The 15,371-nt window shown below is 34.1% G+C and overlaps 1 protein-coding gene across 1 annotated transcript; it reads right to left on the reverse strand.

The window, feature by feature from the left end:
- Positions 1-757: 757 nt before the first annotated feature.
- On the reverse strand, positions 758-15,261 carry LOC111050489 (protein MTO1 homolog, mitochondrial). The gene is made up of 13 exons (XM_039431079.1): positions 14,875-15,261; positions 14,648-14,766; positions 12,450-12,663; positions 11,311-11,487; positions 9,280-9,392; positions 8,242-8,387; positions 7,302-7,459; positions 6,578-6,741; positions 5,225-5,396; positions 3,168-3,333; positions 2,182-2,406; positions 1,498-1,558; positions 758-943 (listed from the first exon to the last, which is right to left on the reverse strand). Exons 1-13 carry the CDS (start codon positions 15,062-15,064, stop codon positions 839-841), a joined length of 2,010 nt encoding a protein of 669 aa, XP_039287013.1. The 5' UTR covers positions 15,065-15,261; the 3' UTR covers positions 758-838.
- Positions 15,262-15,371: the final 110 nt, after the last annotated feature.

The following is a 15,371-nucleotide window of genomic DNA, read 5'->3' on the forward strand; positions in this document are numbered from 1 at the left end:
TATGATTAAATTGAAAATACAACTGTGCAGGATATATGGCCATTTTTGTGGAAATTTCAAATCGCTGATACTGTATAATAATTATGCTCCCTGATGCAAAGAACTTGAATCTGCAATCAGATCGCAACCGTTCAGAAGGTACGGTCATTTAAAATTTGAAAAAATATGTTTTCAGCTCAATAGTATAGTAGCTAGAGGCGCTAAATTTGGTCTCGAAATATGCTACTGATTTAAAAAAAAATTAGATCTTTTTAGTTGCTGTTGCTGAGAAATTTTCATTTATTGAAAATGTTTGCTAAAACCAACCAATAACATTTACTAACCATGAACATCATTTTGATATAAAACAGTCGTGAGGCCCATTGACGGCTTATATTCTATATTCAGGCTAGGTAGAACTTCCGTCAGGAACTCCCCACCAATAAAAGCCATACGATATTCATAATTTATTATGCAATGATTAAAATTTAGCTTAAAATCTCGTAGATATACTTATGTATCATTTTAATTATGTCCCTATTGTAAGAATAAATGAAGATGAGCAAGAACAAGATAGGTGATGAGAGGAAGATAGTAACTCGAAAATGTTCAAATCTTGAGAACGTTCGCGAATTTTCAAAATTCATCTACATCTTCTTACTTGCTCCAAATACCTTGATAGTGCTTAATCTCAAAAGTATCAAGACTAAATTTGGTAAGTAGCCTAATTTTTAGTCTTGAGTGATCCAAACAACTTGAAATAGTAAATAGCATTGAACAAACTGAAATAACAATTTTTTAATATACAATATCACATAATCATTACAGTCTAAGTCGCTTCAACATATATCAGTGTAATTTATTGGTTCATTTTTAAGGAACTGTTAGCATGATACTTGACGTAATGTAAAAGATAGAGGATGGCGGATGGGGTGATGCCTGGAACCCTCGTGGCTGCAGCTATCTACAAAATAAATAATAACCAATCATTGTAAATAGATATAAGAAAACCATCACATATTTAGAAGATCCAAAATTGAATTACGCCGTATCACAAGAAAATTTAACATCTTATTTATAGTAAAACAAAAATAAATTTTTGGGGAGTCCCTGATGGTTCATTAGATTTAATAGGTGTCCTAGAAAACGGGCCGTAGTCTTTAATTTAGAGCTTTGCTTGTATTTAGAACCACATCCTACCTGATACTTGTACAATTCTATTGTATACTTATTGCAAATCAATCCCAATGATTTCAATGACATGAGATGTATTAATGGCCCCATTGCACCTCCCAGACCAAAATAAATTATATTTATAAATATTCTAAAGATACTTCTCATGTGTGCATATTACTTGCAACACTCAAATTAAGTAGAATAATCAAATTTAATACAGCCTTTCCCATTCAGACATTGTACTTTTTGGATTCCTAGAAAGAAGAATAAATTGAAGGAGAATCACTGTAGGGAGCGAAAAAATGTCTTGAATACAACAATATTTAGCTGAAAACTACTTACGGTTTGAGGTTGTACAGCCAGAAGTTTTTCTCTGTCTTCAAGAGATAAGGACAGTTGTTTCCTAAAAGAAAACAGAATCATTTGCTATTACTATATTACTAGCAACGGTCTACGAAAAACACAAATAAATAGATTATTATAAAAAATAGAAACTTTTAATTATTAAAAATTGAGGGCAGTGGCAGTTGGATACCAGCAGAGAGAAAATACGCAACTCAAATATTTACTTTGTTAAATATGATGACTATATTTAAAAATGAGTCTGTAAAGTATTCACTTCAGGTATTGATAAATAAATAAAATTCATGATATAATTGATAGTAAGTATATTAAACTGTTGTTAAGATAGAGATACAATAGTTAGAAAACACATCAAGTGTCAAGTGATCGCCATTGCAAGGCACACACACACACAGCCTCGAGCATCGAGAGCCAAGTGAACACATAGAGTACTCAATACATTACAGGGTCCATCTACAATAATATCTGTATGTTATGAAATGAATACATCGTTATTATTTTACTTTTTAAATATTTAGGCTACTTCAGTAAATGTGAATACTTGAAAATGGGTTCATCACCTACAATAATCATCTAATACATCGTCATTCTTTTATGAAGTCCCACAATAACCATCTCAGACATTTCCAAACTATGAGTAGGAAACAATGCAGTGTTACTCACGACGCATAGTCAATGTCGGCAGGGATGGAGAGGGCCTCATCTCTCCTAACTTGGGCCACATCCCTCATCTGCTGTTCGATGTTGGAGGCGTACAGCGCCTCGATGTGCACTCTCTCGCACAGACTACCATCCTCATAAATTTCCCGAAACGTTTCTGGAAACTTTTCCGCCAGCATTTTCATTGCAAAATTGCTCGTATTGGAAGAGCCCAGTATTTCGTATACGCTGCAACAATTAAAAAATAATTATTAATAATTTCATCACCAAAACTGTCTTCATTGATTGATTTGAATGAGAAGCATCTGTTATTTATATGGAAGTTAATAGGAATAGGAATGTGAATATCACCATAGGATTAATTGAGTAGATTAACATATTGATATTGTGAGATTTAACTGTCAGCATTGGTTGAATGGGAAGCAATAATGTTATTTATAAAGAATGCTGACAGTTTAAGTAAATCTCAATCCAGGTTTACTTGAGTAACAGTAATTGATATTCACTTCAAACTATCAGCGATGATTGGAAAAAAGCCATGGAAAGCTGACAGTTTTAAATGTATCTCACTATAGATTTTCTTGAGTAGAAAACAAGAATGAGTAGAAATCTTCACTCCACCAGTGAGTTCTTATTATTAGTGTATCGCCAGTCAAGAATGATCTTCGAACAAGACAAAATTTTTTTAAAATACGTTTTGTAAAAGAAAACTAATTTTTGTTTTTTGCAAACAAAAAACAAATTGATGAAGGAAAAGAAGAAGAAATGAGGGAAAGGAAGAATTTGAAAAATATAAAACAATATGAAGTTGAGGAATAGAGAAGACGAATTAAGAAGAAGAGAGATCAGATTGATTGATTGCCTTTATCAAGGGTGGAGTTAGGAGAGGAAGAGGAAAAGGGAAAGAGAGAAACAGGGAGAAAATCATGTAAAAAAGAGGAAAAATTAAGTTTAAAATGAGAAAAATAATGAGAATAATTGAAACACACCTCTTGTTTCCCGGTGCTTTGGAGAATGGGACACTGGGAAGGAGTGCACTCCATTTGCTGAGCGACATTTTCAACGACCTGCATGTCTCGATGGCTGCTTTCAATTTGTTATCCATTTCAGTTGTCACCGACAGTCTACCATCTGACACACATCCCATTTCATGTCCTGTAACAATTTGAGAAAGAAGATGCATACGATTAATAAAAACATATATAAAACATGTAGTACCCTTTTTATTTAGAACATTTTAAATGAAAATTAAACTTTAAAATGTTAAAAAACATTCTTAATTAAACTTTATGTTTAAAATAAAAAGGGTACTTCATGTTTTTATTAATTTTAATAAAGTAGCCCATACAAGTGAAGTGATTTTAAGATGCATAAGATACACATGAATTAACAACTTCCCTGCCATGAGATCCCAGAGTGGGTCTCACCCTTTCACACCACCAGGCCATGGAAAAAAAATATCTCTGACCCCACTGGCCACAGTGATTTTTTGTAAATACTGCCTCATATAGTGAGTATAATGTTTCCTATGCTGTTAGAAAGTAAAAAGACCCTTCCAATGGCCTAAAAATGGTGAGATCCAAAATGGGATCTCATGGCCTCATGGTGGCAGATCATGCATAGTGTCAATCAAGTCGGGGTTAACCCCAATGTCAATATTATTGGGATTGAAAACATAATAATCTCTCTTACCGTCATTTTCATAACAGTTCAACATAATTTCATTGTTGCTGTCCCGAATAACCTTCACTAATTCAGCTTCAAGTCCATCAGGATTCAAATAATTTATTTCGGGATCACTTTCACTTACACTGCTGGGATTGCTTGGCACATATTTAGAACCTTCATCCGAATCAAAATAAAAAACAGACAAATCACTTTCACTTTTATCAAAATATTGGATTATTTCTACATCTTCCATTTTTTATTCAAATTAAAGATACTAAAAAGTAAAAGATATATTATAGGTTAATAGTAATAATATAAGATAATAGAAGTCATATCGGTGGCGTGAATTCTAGATTTCCTTTAAACAGTCATCATTCCTTAGAAATAACATCAACGTTTTACATTTAACCAACGCTGACAGTTTGAATCCGCCTATAAATGGATGCAGTCTTGTAGAGTTCACACATTGTTGAAATGTTCGACCAACAAAATAAACCATATCAAGAAGATAGGCATTATAAACTTAGAAATTTATTAATTTAAAATAACAGTCACAGAGTGAATAACTAGAGCGAGAAGATCGGTATTAATGTGGGTGGTATAGGAAACGGGATATCCAGAGTGAATGTTATAATGAAAAGACTTAGTGTAAAAATATTATAAAAATGCTCAATAAAAATCTTTATAATTCAACACCTCATAACAATCAACGATTGTTAATAGCCGTGTAGGGTTTGTTCTAGTCGAAAGAAGAAAGTGACAAAAATGTAGTTCCTTTCATTAAAAACGGTTCATAAAGAGTTATCATTCGGAAAAGTATCATTGCTTAGTACATTGCAAAATGTCAGGCCAAAAAAAGGATTTTGAATTTGAATTATTTTGGTAGGCCTTAAAAGAACGGCAGGAAGAAAAATTTAGTTCGTATGTGTTCCATTTTGCCTGATAAAAAATTGTTAACAATCATATTTTATAAATTATACGTAGGATGATGAAGACAGGTGAATGGACCAACAACTACAATCTAGGGAGCAATTTTGAAACTACTAGAGGATATTCAGTAGAGTCTGTTCCTCAAATGGTCACCCGTCCACTGAGAGTGGCAGGAGCTCGCATCTTAACCTATCTGAGCGATGAAACACCAGCAAATCCACGGAGCCAACCACTTACCAAATTCCAATAATTTATAATTAGAATGTCTAATACTTTGTATTAATATCCTATATTAACAACTTGAGCGTTTGAAAGCAAAAGGATAAGTATTTCTTATTTTTTATACTTATTGAATTTAAATTATTTGTTATCAAGTTATATTATTTTCTTATTACTCAAATATTATTTCAAATTCAGTTATTCATTAATTTGTTATGAAATGGTGTACCTTTTTTGGTGAGCCTGGTATCGGCATTGTCAGGCCTGAGCATCAGCCTAAACTCGGCTCGACTTGTGAACATGCGATAGGGCTCATTAGTGCCGTGAGTTGTCAGATCGTCAATCAGCACCCCGATGTAGCCTTCTGTTCTGTCAATACGCAACGCACTCTTGTTTTGAGCCTGCAACAAATTAACAAATAATCTATAATATTATAAAGGAAGGCTTATACATGTACAAGATAGGAAATACACATTATCACTTATGAACTGATATAAAACTTGCTATAACTTGAAATATTAAATAAAGATTCGGAATTTACCGAGGATGGATATAAGCTTATTCTCATTGCTATTAATAAATTAATTTCAATTTAATAATTAAAACAAATTTATTCAACTTGTGATTCAAAGTTTTATACTCAACAATAAAAGCCCAACCAAACAGAGCTTTCTCCAAGTGACTCCGCAGCGTAATTGGTAGCACGCGCAGTTCATGAATCAAAGGTTGCGGGTTCAACACCAATCTTTGAATTAAATTTCAAAGAAATGTTCAACTCTGATGAATATTATCCACGTAATTTTGACAGAATAATCAATAAAAAATAACTATTCTATGTTTTATGTTTTCTGGTTATAAGAAGATTGCATTTCACAACACAAAATTTTCCCGCAGTTGCAGTGCAATTAATAGGGCCTACTACATCAGATATACTAGAATAGCTTGAATCTCAACTATCTTATATAGAAGGCGTTGGAACGAAGTATCGGCAACCGGCTAGTCATATTTTTTCCACCGACTTTATACTTACTTAAATATCCTGACGCTAAAGCACGATGTGAGCTTTGGCCTCCTCCACATCATCCTCCAATTATCTCTGTCTTCCGCCTTCCTCCTCAACCCCCTGACTCCCATCGCTCTCAGGTCCTTCTCCACATCCTGCTTTCATCGTACTCTTGGCCTTCTACTTCTGGATACATCTAATTTTTCATTTAACATAACATGGCTGCATCCTGTTCTCAGTCATTCTTTCTACGTGTCCCAGCCAGCTTGTCCTTCTAGCCTTGATGAATCGAAGAATATTCTTGCCTTGCAGAGTTGTTTCTATTCCTCAGTCTTCATGCACCATTCTCATAAACTGGACCATATATCCTCCTCACTATCTTCCTTTCAAAGACCATCAGAGCTTTGCTGTCTTGCCGAATTGTCCATGTTTCGCAGCCATATGTGACAACTGGTCTTATAAGAGTAATACCACTGACTTTATAACTATGGAAAATTACTGAAAATACTGACTCTCACTATGGGAAATTGATGCAGATTGCATTGGATTGAAGCAATGCTGGCAGTTTGCAGTGCATACCTTGGCAGCAGCATTGACGCCAGCAATTAATCCCTGGGCGGCCGCCTCCTCGTAGCCGGTTGTGCCGTTTATCTGGCCGGCGAAGAACAGGCCCTCTATCTTCTTTGTTTCCAACGAGGGCACCAGCTCTCGCGGATCTACGTAGTCGTATTCCACTCCGTAACCTTTCAACAAAACAAACTCAATCAACATTTGCTCATAATTAGCATCGTTTTTTGAAATGTTATAAGAGCAAAAAATTGGAGGCAAATGTGTTTTTTAAAAAATGTCACACCTTCAAGAGCGGATATCTCGAAAACTATAAAATACATAAAGTTGAGAGATGAATATAGTAGGAAATTACGTAAGCTTCAATTTTATATAGAAAAGTCATGTCTGTGAGATGTATAGTTTTCGAGTAATATGCGAGAAACCAAAAAATGGTACCTCTAAACCCCCTTAGCACAAGGGGTAGGGGTGGGGTCTTTTGATACGTTTACCTCTTTAATGCCCTAAACAGAACTGCAGGGTCAATAATTGTCTTCCAAACGTTTCCTTATATACTCTTTATGATCTTTCATTGCCAGGACTATATGTATGTACAAGACTATGTATGGTACTTGACTATGTATTTTTGAGCATTCATTGCCTGGACTATATGTATGTACAAGACTATGTATGAAATGGATTATATGGATGTACAGAATGCCTATGTAGAATATTGATGATGAAGTGGATTACTTACCAGGTCTTACAAGCTTAGCTTTCTCTAATCCAGGAATGGAATGAACTAGTTTAGCTTGCAGCTCCTCAGGCAGCGTACATGAAAGACCATTCGGATAGACTATGTCTGTATCTAAACCTTCCGGTTCTAGCCACACCTGATGAGAACGGTTTTTGAACCTAAAAAGTATGATAAAAATTAGAAATAACATTTCAAATAAATAGTCTGTATTTTATATTTCAATATATTTATATATTTTATATTCATCAATAGTTAATTTGTCATAGCCTAGTGAGATTAACAGTATCAAAATTTGTTTTTAAAACCAAATCATTGATCTGATAGCAATGATAAACGATTTGAAGGAATGACAGCAGTACGAAAGAGAGTCTTACTATAATAGATTGCGCTTTATTCAACTCATCGTCCAAAGATCATTATTCAGGATTCATTGCTCATGATTTATAAACTTTTTATATGCTATGAAATGAGATCTAATCAAAATTATTATTTACCAAACTAAATGCAATACTAATAATTGCTTGATGAAATAATGTATTTATCCATTTGTACTGCTTCATGTGAATCTATTTTTGTGAAACATCCTCTCCTAAATTGAGACTAATAGGGTTTGCAAACAGAGATAACGGTCAGGCGTTCCGATTTTTCGGTCCAAGTTCTTTCTATGGGCAACATGTAAAATGTAAAATAGCGGCGGTTAATACAAGCGTTGGATTTCTCAATCGAAGAAAAACTACTCTCAGTATTATACTAATGAATATAAAAGTAAATATTTTGAAGAGGTTAAAATATTTCTATTTTCATTTTGAAAAACAAGATACTATAGTGTATATTATACCAAAGAATACACAAGTACATATTTTGAAGAGGTTTTACCATTGATTTTGCTAAATCCTTTTTCAAATTCTAATTTATATTATTCTGTTAGCGTGTAATTTACCTGATAACTTTGGATTCAATGGAAGGACAGTACCGAGGACCAGTCACTTCTTCACTCACATGTCGGTTGACATGCAAGTTCTGCATGACCACATCTTGCACCGCCGGTGATGTGTGAGTCATATAGCAGGCCAACTGGTCTTCGGACTGTACAACAAAAAAAAATTTATTTACAACAAATCCAATAATTACATGCATTAGATCGAAATTCACCTTACACAGTCAGCATCAAGGTCTACAGGGTGTTTATGACATACCAACCAACCAACCAATCCATTATTGTACGAGTGTTGTTCGAACATTTACCGAACCAGTATTCTCAATTTTTTACCACATTTCGAAAAGTCCTCTCGGTAGAACGATTATTGCGACCATGAAATGGGCGAAGCTCTTGAAACATTGCTTGCACAGAAGCTTTTAAAATAGTTTCATAATTTACATTTGTTGTTGAACTCTATAGCTTTTCATGATAAATTGGCAAGGCATATTGAACAGATGAGAACAAACTTGACTTGACTTGTAGCTTCAACTATACGGCTGACATTCTTGATGAAAATCCTATATGATCATACATGTGTGTAATGATTAGCCTGTGTAATGGAGCCCTTGGGAAAATATTTGCCCGATTTATTCAAATCAAATTCTTTATTTACACATTGTTGTACAAAAAGTTAATTGTATCAAATAGATTATCGTCAAAATATAAAATAAATCAAAACATAAAACATGTATGCTAAAGCAGGCCACTACAACAATAATGTATAATAACATAATAATTGGTAAGTTTTCTTATATTAAAGAGTTTCATTTTCAAAAAATTCGTCAACACTATAAAATGTCCCTCTAAGCAAAAACGAAAATACATCCATTATGTAATATCTGTGATTTCTAACCTTGTTTGCAGATGACAGGTGATTAAAAAGCTTGACTTCATTTATAACTCAGCTTCTTCTCGAAAAGCCTTAACCTATGTGAGACAACCCACAAATTCCCCTTGCCTCTAGTATTGTATTGGTGAACCTGTGAGTTTGTTGCTTACCTTGATCCAAACCGAATGATTGAGGAACGAGAAAGGAATTGGCACTTCATCCCCCGGCATAGGCCGACATTTGCTGTAGTCAATACTGGTTCCATCCAGTCTGGGTGGAGTCCCTACAAAACAAAAACATCTGAAAACAGATTCACTTCAAACTGAAGGCATTCCTTTTAAATAATCTATGCAACCAATCCAGACAGATTCAAGTGAACCTCACTATCTTTCACATATTTATTTATTGAAAAAAACTTTCAATTTTTCAATAACAAAAACAGAATAATCCTTTTCTTTTCAAAAACAGACTGATAGTTATATGATTTGAGAAGTATATTATTTCAAGCGAGGTACCTTCAATCAATGTTTATTGAAATTGATTCAAGTTATCCCGGTATATCTGATCTAATATTAATTGTTGATTATCGTTAATAATGATCAATTACATCTCAAATATATGTTGTAACATATTAAAATTTGATAGGCAAGCAAAATCCCTATTTGGAAGAATTTTATAGGTCTGAAGTAAAACAGCTATTCTATTATCGCCAAATGCGATAACAACAATTGAAAGATTAGATAATAACGGGTACCATGGCTAAAATTAGAACAGCCGAATAGAAAAGGAATGTTATTTGCTACTTATTATATTATATAAAGTATTGGAAAATTTGAGGTTAGGCTTAAAAATACTTACTGATCGACGACCTAATAATCGATCAAGTCGCATAATGTGAAATCTAGCCAGACACCTTGGCAAAAATTTATTGTAAACAAATGGTATTCAACTAGAGGATTTTGGAAAGCACATGGCTAATTGTTGTAGAGGGAGAAACAACTTATAAATCCCAAAAATATTTATTATCTGTAATGAACATACATAAACCACCAAATAAAAATAAATTAGAATATTAAGGAAGTAGGATATTCCTAGGCGCATGGATACTACAGTGGTGAATTTGCATGAACCAATCAAATTGCAGTAATCGATGAGCGGCAATAGAGAGCCGATTCAAATGTATATATAAATGATAAGAATTTGTAAATTATCACTACTCAGTTTATGTATCGGATATGGTCCGAGAAATTATAAAATGTTATACCTAAGATATAGGTAATAATTTAGTAGATTGGCACGGACTATTTGATCCTTTTAATGGCGTAGTAGTGAATTATTCATATATATGTAAATTTGTAAGTCGGAAATGAAATTGTAGAAAATAAGGGTAGAACCTGCCCACTTGCCTGCCAGACGCCACTATGGAACGACACTAAATTTCAGTACGAATTATCAGTATTGAAATATTAAGAAAGTTACCATCTGATTTTATTCTTAATAGAATAAGCTGGTTTACTCAGCAATATATTGCATTGATAATCAAATCTCTGGAAATAATACGTTCCAGAGATTTATATAAATTGTCCAAGAGCGGTGAACTGCGGGAGCTCCTGAGCGAGCTTATAAGAATTTTATCTAAGTTGTATTCTAAGAACCACAACCAGAGTTATATATTTTTGCACTCATGCTTTACCGACTGCGGCCAAGCCAGGCAAACCGTTATTCACAAAAATAACGTCAGAATGTAAAAATTAAATATCAAAGTGCGCTTCAATGATGAAAAATGGATACATTGTTTTTTTAAATATTTACATAAATACGAGTAGCCCTCATCAAGAGAGTGACTCAAATATATTATATTCACCAAGAAAAATATATTTTCATGATTTAATAAAAATGTTCAGAATTGAGTCGAAATATTCTGGTTTGGCAAAAAATGCTTATTATAATATAGCTTGCTTGGAAACCAATGGTCTAATCTTAATACAACGTGAGATTCAAGTCATAGAGTCGCTGGAAATAAATCCGCCAATGTTGCGGAGGTAGAAAAGGAAGAGCTATCTGCTTTGTCCAATGACAGACAAGGATAGCAAACCACTGTTAATCAGATGCTGACTTTAAAACGTGAATCTCACTATGAAAATGTAATATGTTGGCGCACCTGCATATGAATATTATATATTATATGAATATTGGCATACCTGTCTTGAGCCGGCCCATTTTGAATTGCAATCGTTGGAGGGTGTTGGCAAGTCCTATGGCAGGTTCGTCGCCTATTCTGCCCGCCGGCCTCACTTCGAGGCCTATGTTGATCTGCCCCCTCAGGAACGTCCCCGTCGTCAGAATCACACATTTCGACCTGATCTCCCTTCCATCTCCTGACAGACAAAAATCAAATCAAATAAATCTTTATTCACAAAATAAAATACATCTGCAGTTACAATATTAAAATATTGTGAATATTTCTCACATCTGGGTGTGGGAAATGAGTTCTGTTAATTTACACAATATTACAGCATAAAGAACAAAAGAGATAAGTAATGTTCACAGCGATAAATTACACAAATAGATTTACAACAGCAGCAGACAAACAATTACAGTAATTCCCGGTTTACAATTACGTTAGATTTTAATTCATATTGAATTAAAACAACTAATTTATAAAAGCAATTTGAGATACTAGTTTCAGTTGTTACACCATTATCAATCTAGTGAATATCGCACAGAAAGACTTCAGTTCAGTTTTCAATGTAGAACTTCATAGTGTTCAATTTCTCTTTAATCTTTTAAGAAAGAAATACATTTTTAACTTGTGAAAATTTCTTTGAAACCCGACAACACAGGTCTATCTAGAATAACTAGATTTTGAAAAGATCCAATTTTAGCTTTGTTGCACCGTTCACATTAATGCAAGAACATGTATTTCGGTGAGATTCACTTAAAACTTGATGGGAATTCATAAGGTGTTTATGTTCTCTATAAGGAATATAGATGTAGATTGATTGTGAATATAGATGTATATTGATGTTCTCTGGAAAGAATACAGAAATTAATTTAAGAATAAATCTCACTATAGGATAAGATGATTTAATAAAGGTTGCAACAAACGAGATAATTTTTAATTCTAAAATCGGCACAATATTACCGTCAAATTTACTTCAAACTGTTATTACAGGACGAATGTAAAGCTCTGAGGTTATTTTTATAAGTAATGGCAGAATAAAAATGAACTAGGGATCAACTTGTCATAAGTAGGCCTAGATATGAGGAGCTGATAGGAGATGGTTAATGTTGATTTGTTCAACCTAATTTTTAATCGAATGAATAAAAAATAACTTACTGAGTACTACTCCAACACACCTCCTCAATGCATTGGTTTCGTTCCTATCATTAGCATGATGCTCAACTGTGATAAGGTCTTCGACGGAAGCTGCAATTACATCCAAATTGGGCGTCTTATCCAATATTTCACTCTGCATGTGTTGTTTGTAGAGGGCTCTATCGATTTGTGCCCTTAGACCCCAGACGGCGGGTCCTTTGCGTTTGTTTAACACCTGAAAACCAATTTCAAGTCCGAATTCACTAAATATTATTTAGTACCGGTATCTGTGATTTTCAATGTTCAGTAATTATTGAGAAAAATGTAGTAATTTTCTAGAATTTTTCTTTGTTTAAAATAACAGTATCAGAACCTGTGTATAGTTCAGTGAGAATATTCTTCCCATGAGTTCTAGCAGTCTTCATTTCTTTACCCACATACTGCAATTTATATGAAAATGAAAGTATTCGTCTTTTTACCTACATACTGCAAATTATGCAGATCTACAAAACACTCAATTATTCTTTTCTTGATGAGAATATGGATTTATACATAGGCGTAATGCAACTTGAATATCAGAACTATTTTAGTCTACTTAATTATTTTATATTATAGGCCTATTTATCTGCTTTCTCAATAAAAGTATAAAACGAATATTTTTTCCTGAATAAGGTATTTTTTTTAAATAATCCTTAAACAAATGAATAACACTGTTTTTAAATTTCTTAATTAACAATCAAAGGTGAGATATGTGATTGAACATTAATTTATAGTTGATAATATCTTTCCGATAATGCTAGACCGCTAATGTTCAAAACATAGGTTCATAGGTACTAGAGCGGTGAATGTAGATTCAAGCTTCAATCTATCTTTACCAATCTACTATGTTTTGACACGTTTAAATACGATTATCCAAGGGAGATGTAAGTGACCCAGCGTGATAAGTACGGCTTTACATACAGAAGTCTCCCACTCTTTGCCTCAGTTCTTCAAAAGATTGACTGGGAATACCTGAAGACACTTCAGAATCCAAATGAGGCATCCGGTGGGTATTTCAATAACTTTAATTCCCCTCCGAAGAGAAGAGGTCCTCTGATTTATTGAGTGGTAAGCCTACATCAGTGGATGCGAAGCGGTGGTATACAGCCGATCTGAGCAGCATCAGGGCACTGGTGCTGGTTGCAAACAGACTCTACAAGTCAGCTGTTGCTGGTGAAGAGATGGAACATTATAAACAGTGCAAGTAAGAAACAGTTTGTTATGGCAAAGAATGCTATTCCAGATGACTTCAACGATTTCTTTGAGGACTCTATAAAGTTGATATTTTTTTTTAATCTATAAAGTAGATAATTTTCCTGGATATCCTGCTGATGTTGTCAATGGGATACCTTTATGTGAATTGCAGTTCCTCCGATGGAAAAAGATAACCACCCAGGATCTACTAAATATAGTTCATGACTTCAGGTTTCTTCAAGTCCAGACATCTTTGGCATGTCTCCAACGCTCATGAAGTTTGTGATTGGGAGTGTAGCGGCTCCATTGTGCCTCTCGATCAGCTGCTTCTTCCCTGACCTGCTTAGGACTTCTAGAACAATTCCTGTCTACATGAAAGGCAATCATGATTAATTGGGAAACTTCAGGCCTATTTCAATAATAGGCTACCTGTTGGAGGTTTCCAGTGACAGGTTTCGGGAACCAGTTTGAACAAACTTGCATTGAACAAGAGGAAGACATAAAATCTACTCTGTACTCCAAGGCTGGTCCATCATTTTTTGGAGAATGCTGTGTGAAGCTGCTTGGATTTATGATGGATGCCACATTGACTAGAGAAGCAATGATCAATATGGTCAATGACATGATTTGCAATAGACTGTCAATTGTCATGGAGATCATTAAATACATGCATTAGGGTAACCGCATATTTAGGAGGTTGAGGGAGAGGTATCCAAATGTAATGCATATTAATTTTGTTCTATCTAACGGGCGCCCATTTCACAAAATATATTTGTGTAACAATGAGTAAGCTCTATGTTGACCTCTCCCTCTACTTCCTCACAATAAGGATATTTTATTTTCAACACTCTCAGGTAACGTCGCCGCTCCACTATATTTGACCCCAAGTCAACTACAAAAACATACTACTAACTACATAAATAACCTACTTCTAACAGTTGATGAGATCCAGATTAAACTAGATAAATTATAGATAGTTATCTCACCTTATACTGAATTCCAGATTTATCACAGATTCTAGCACAGACCCCATCTAGCGCATCAATCTCACGTATTAGATGACCTTTACCGATTCCGCCAAAAGAAGGATTGCATGACATTTCACCTGAGGAAACCATATACTCTGTTATTAACGCATTATTGCAAGGTAAAATTCAATAACAACTGGTCTTAGTAATATCAGACTAATGATGGTAGAAAGAGGGATTCTTACCTATAGATTCTTTTTTATGAGTGATCAAAAGTGTTTTAGAGTTCATTCTGGAAGCCGCACAGCAAGCTTCACAGCCTGCATGGCCCCCGCCAACAACAATCACATCATAATCTGATTGAAATGAACATTTTCTAGCAAAAACTTGCTTAAAATATCCATTCAACGTCCTATTGGAACACCGAAGCAACATTTTGTGATATTCACTAGATTATTGAACTCGGATAACTGTTAAAACTTATAAAACCTGCATAACACTTGTAATTCATAATTTTTATACAAATGGAAAAAAATATTATTGATTTACTTGTCTTTCCACATTACTTATTAGACCCTTATTAGACCTATGTGTGGTTAGTGTAGTTTGAGGTTATATAATAAAATTAAACCAAAGCAAAAACGTTCTCGAGAGTCGACACTCCAAATTTTGATATCAAAATTATCGAACAGACGTTGCAAATGATACAGAAATCATCGATATTATCGAAACAAGCAATCGA

The sequence above is a fragment of the Nilaparvata lugens genome, chromosome 6 (assembly GCF_014356525.2).
Source record: "Nilaparvata lugens isolate BPH chromosome 6, ASM1435652v1, whole genome shotgun sequence".
In the NCBI taxonomy this organism is placed as follows: Eukaryota; Metazoa; Arthropoda; class Insecta; order Hemiptera; family Delphacidae; genus Nilaparvata; species Nilaparvata lugens.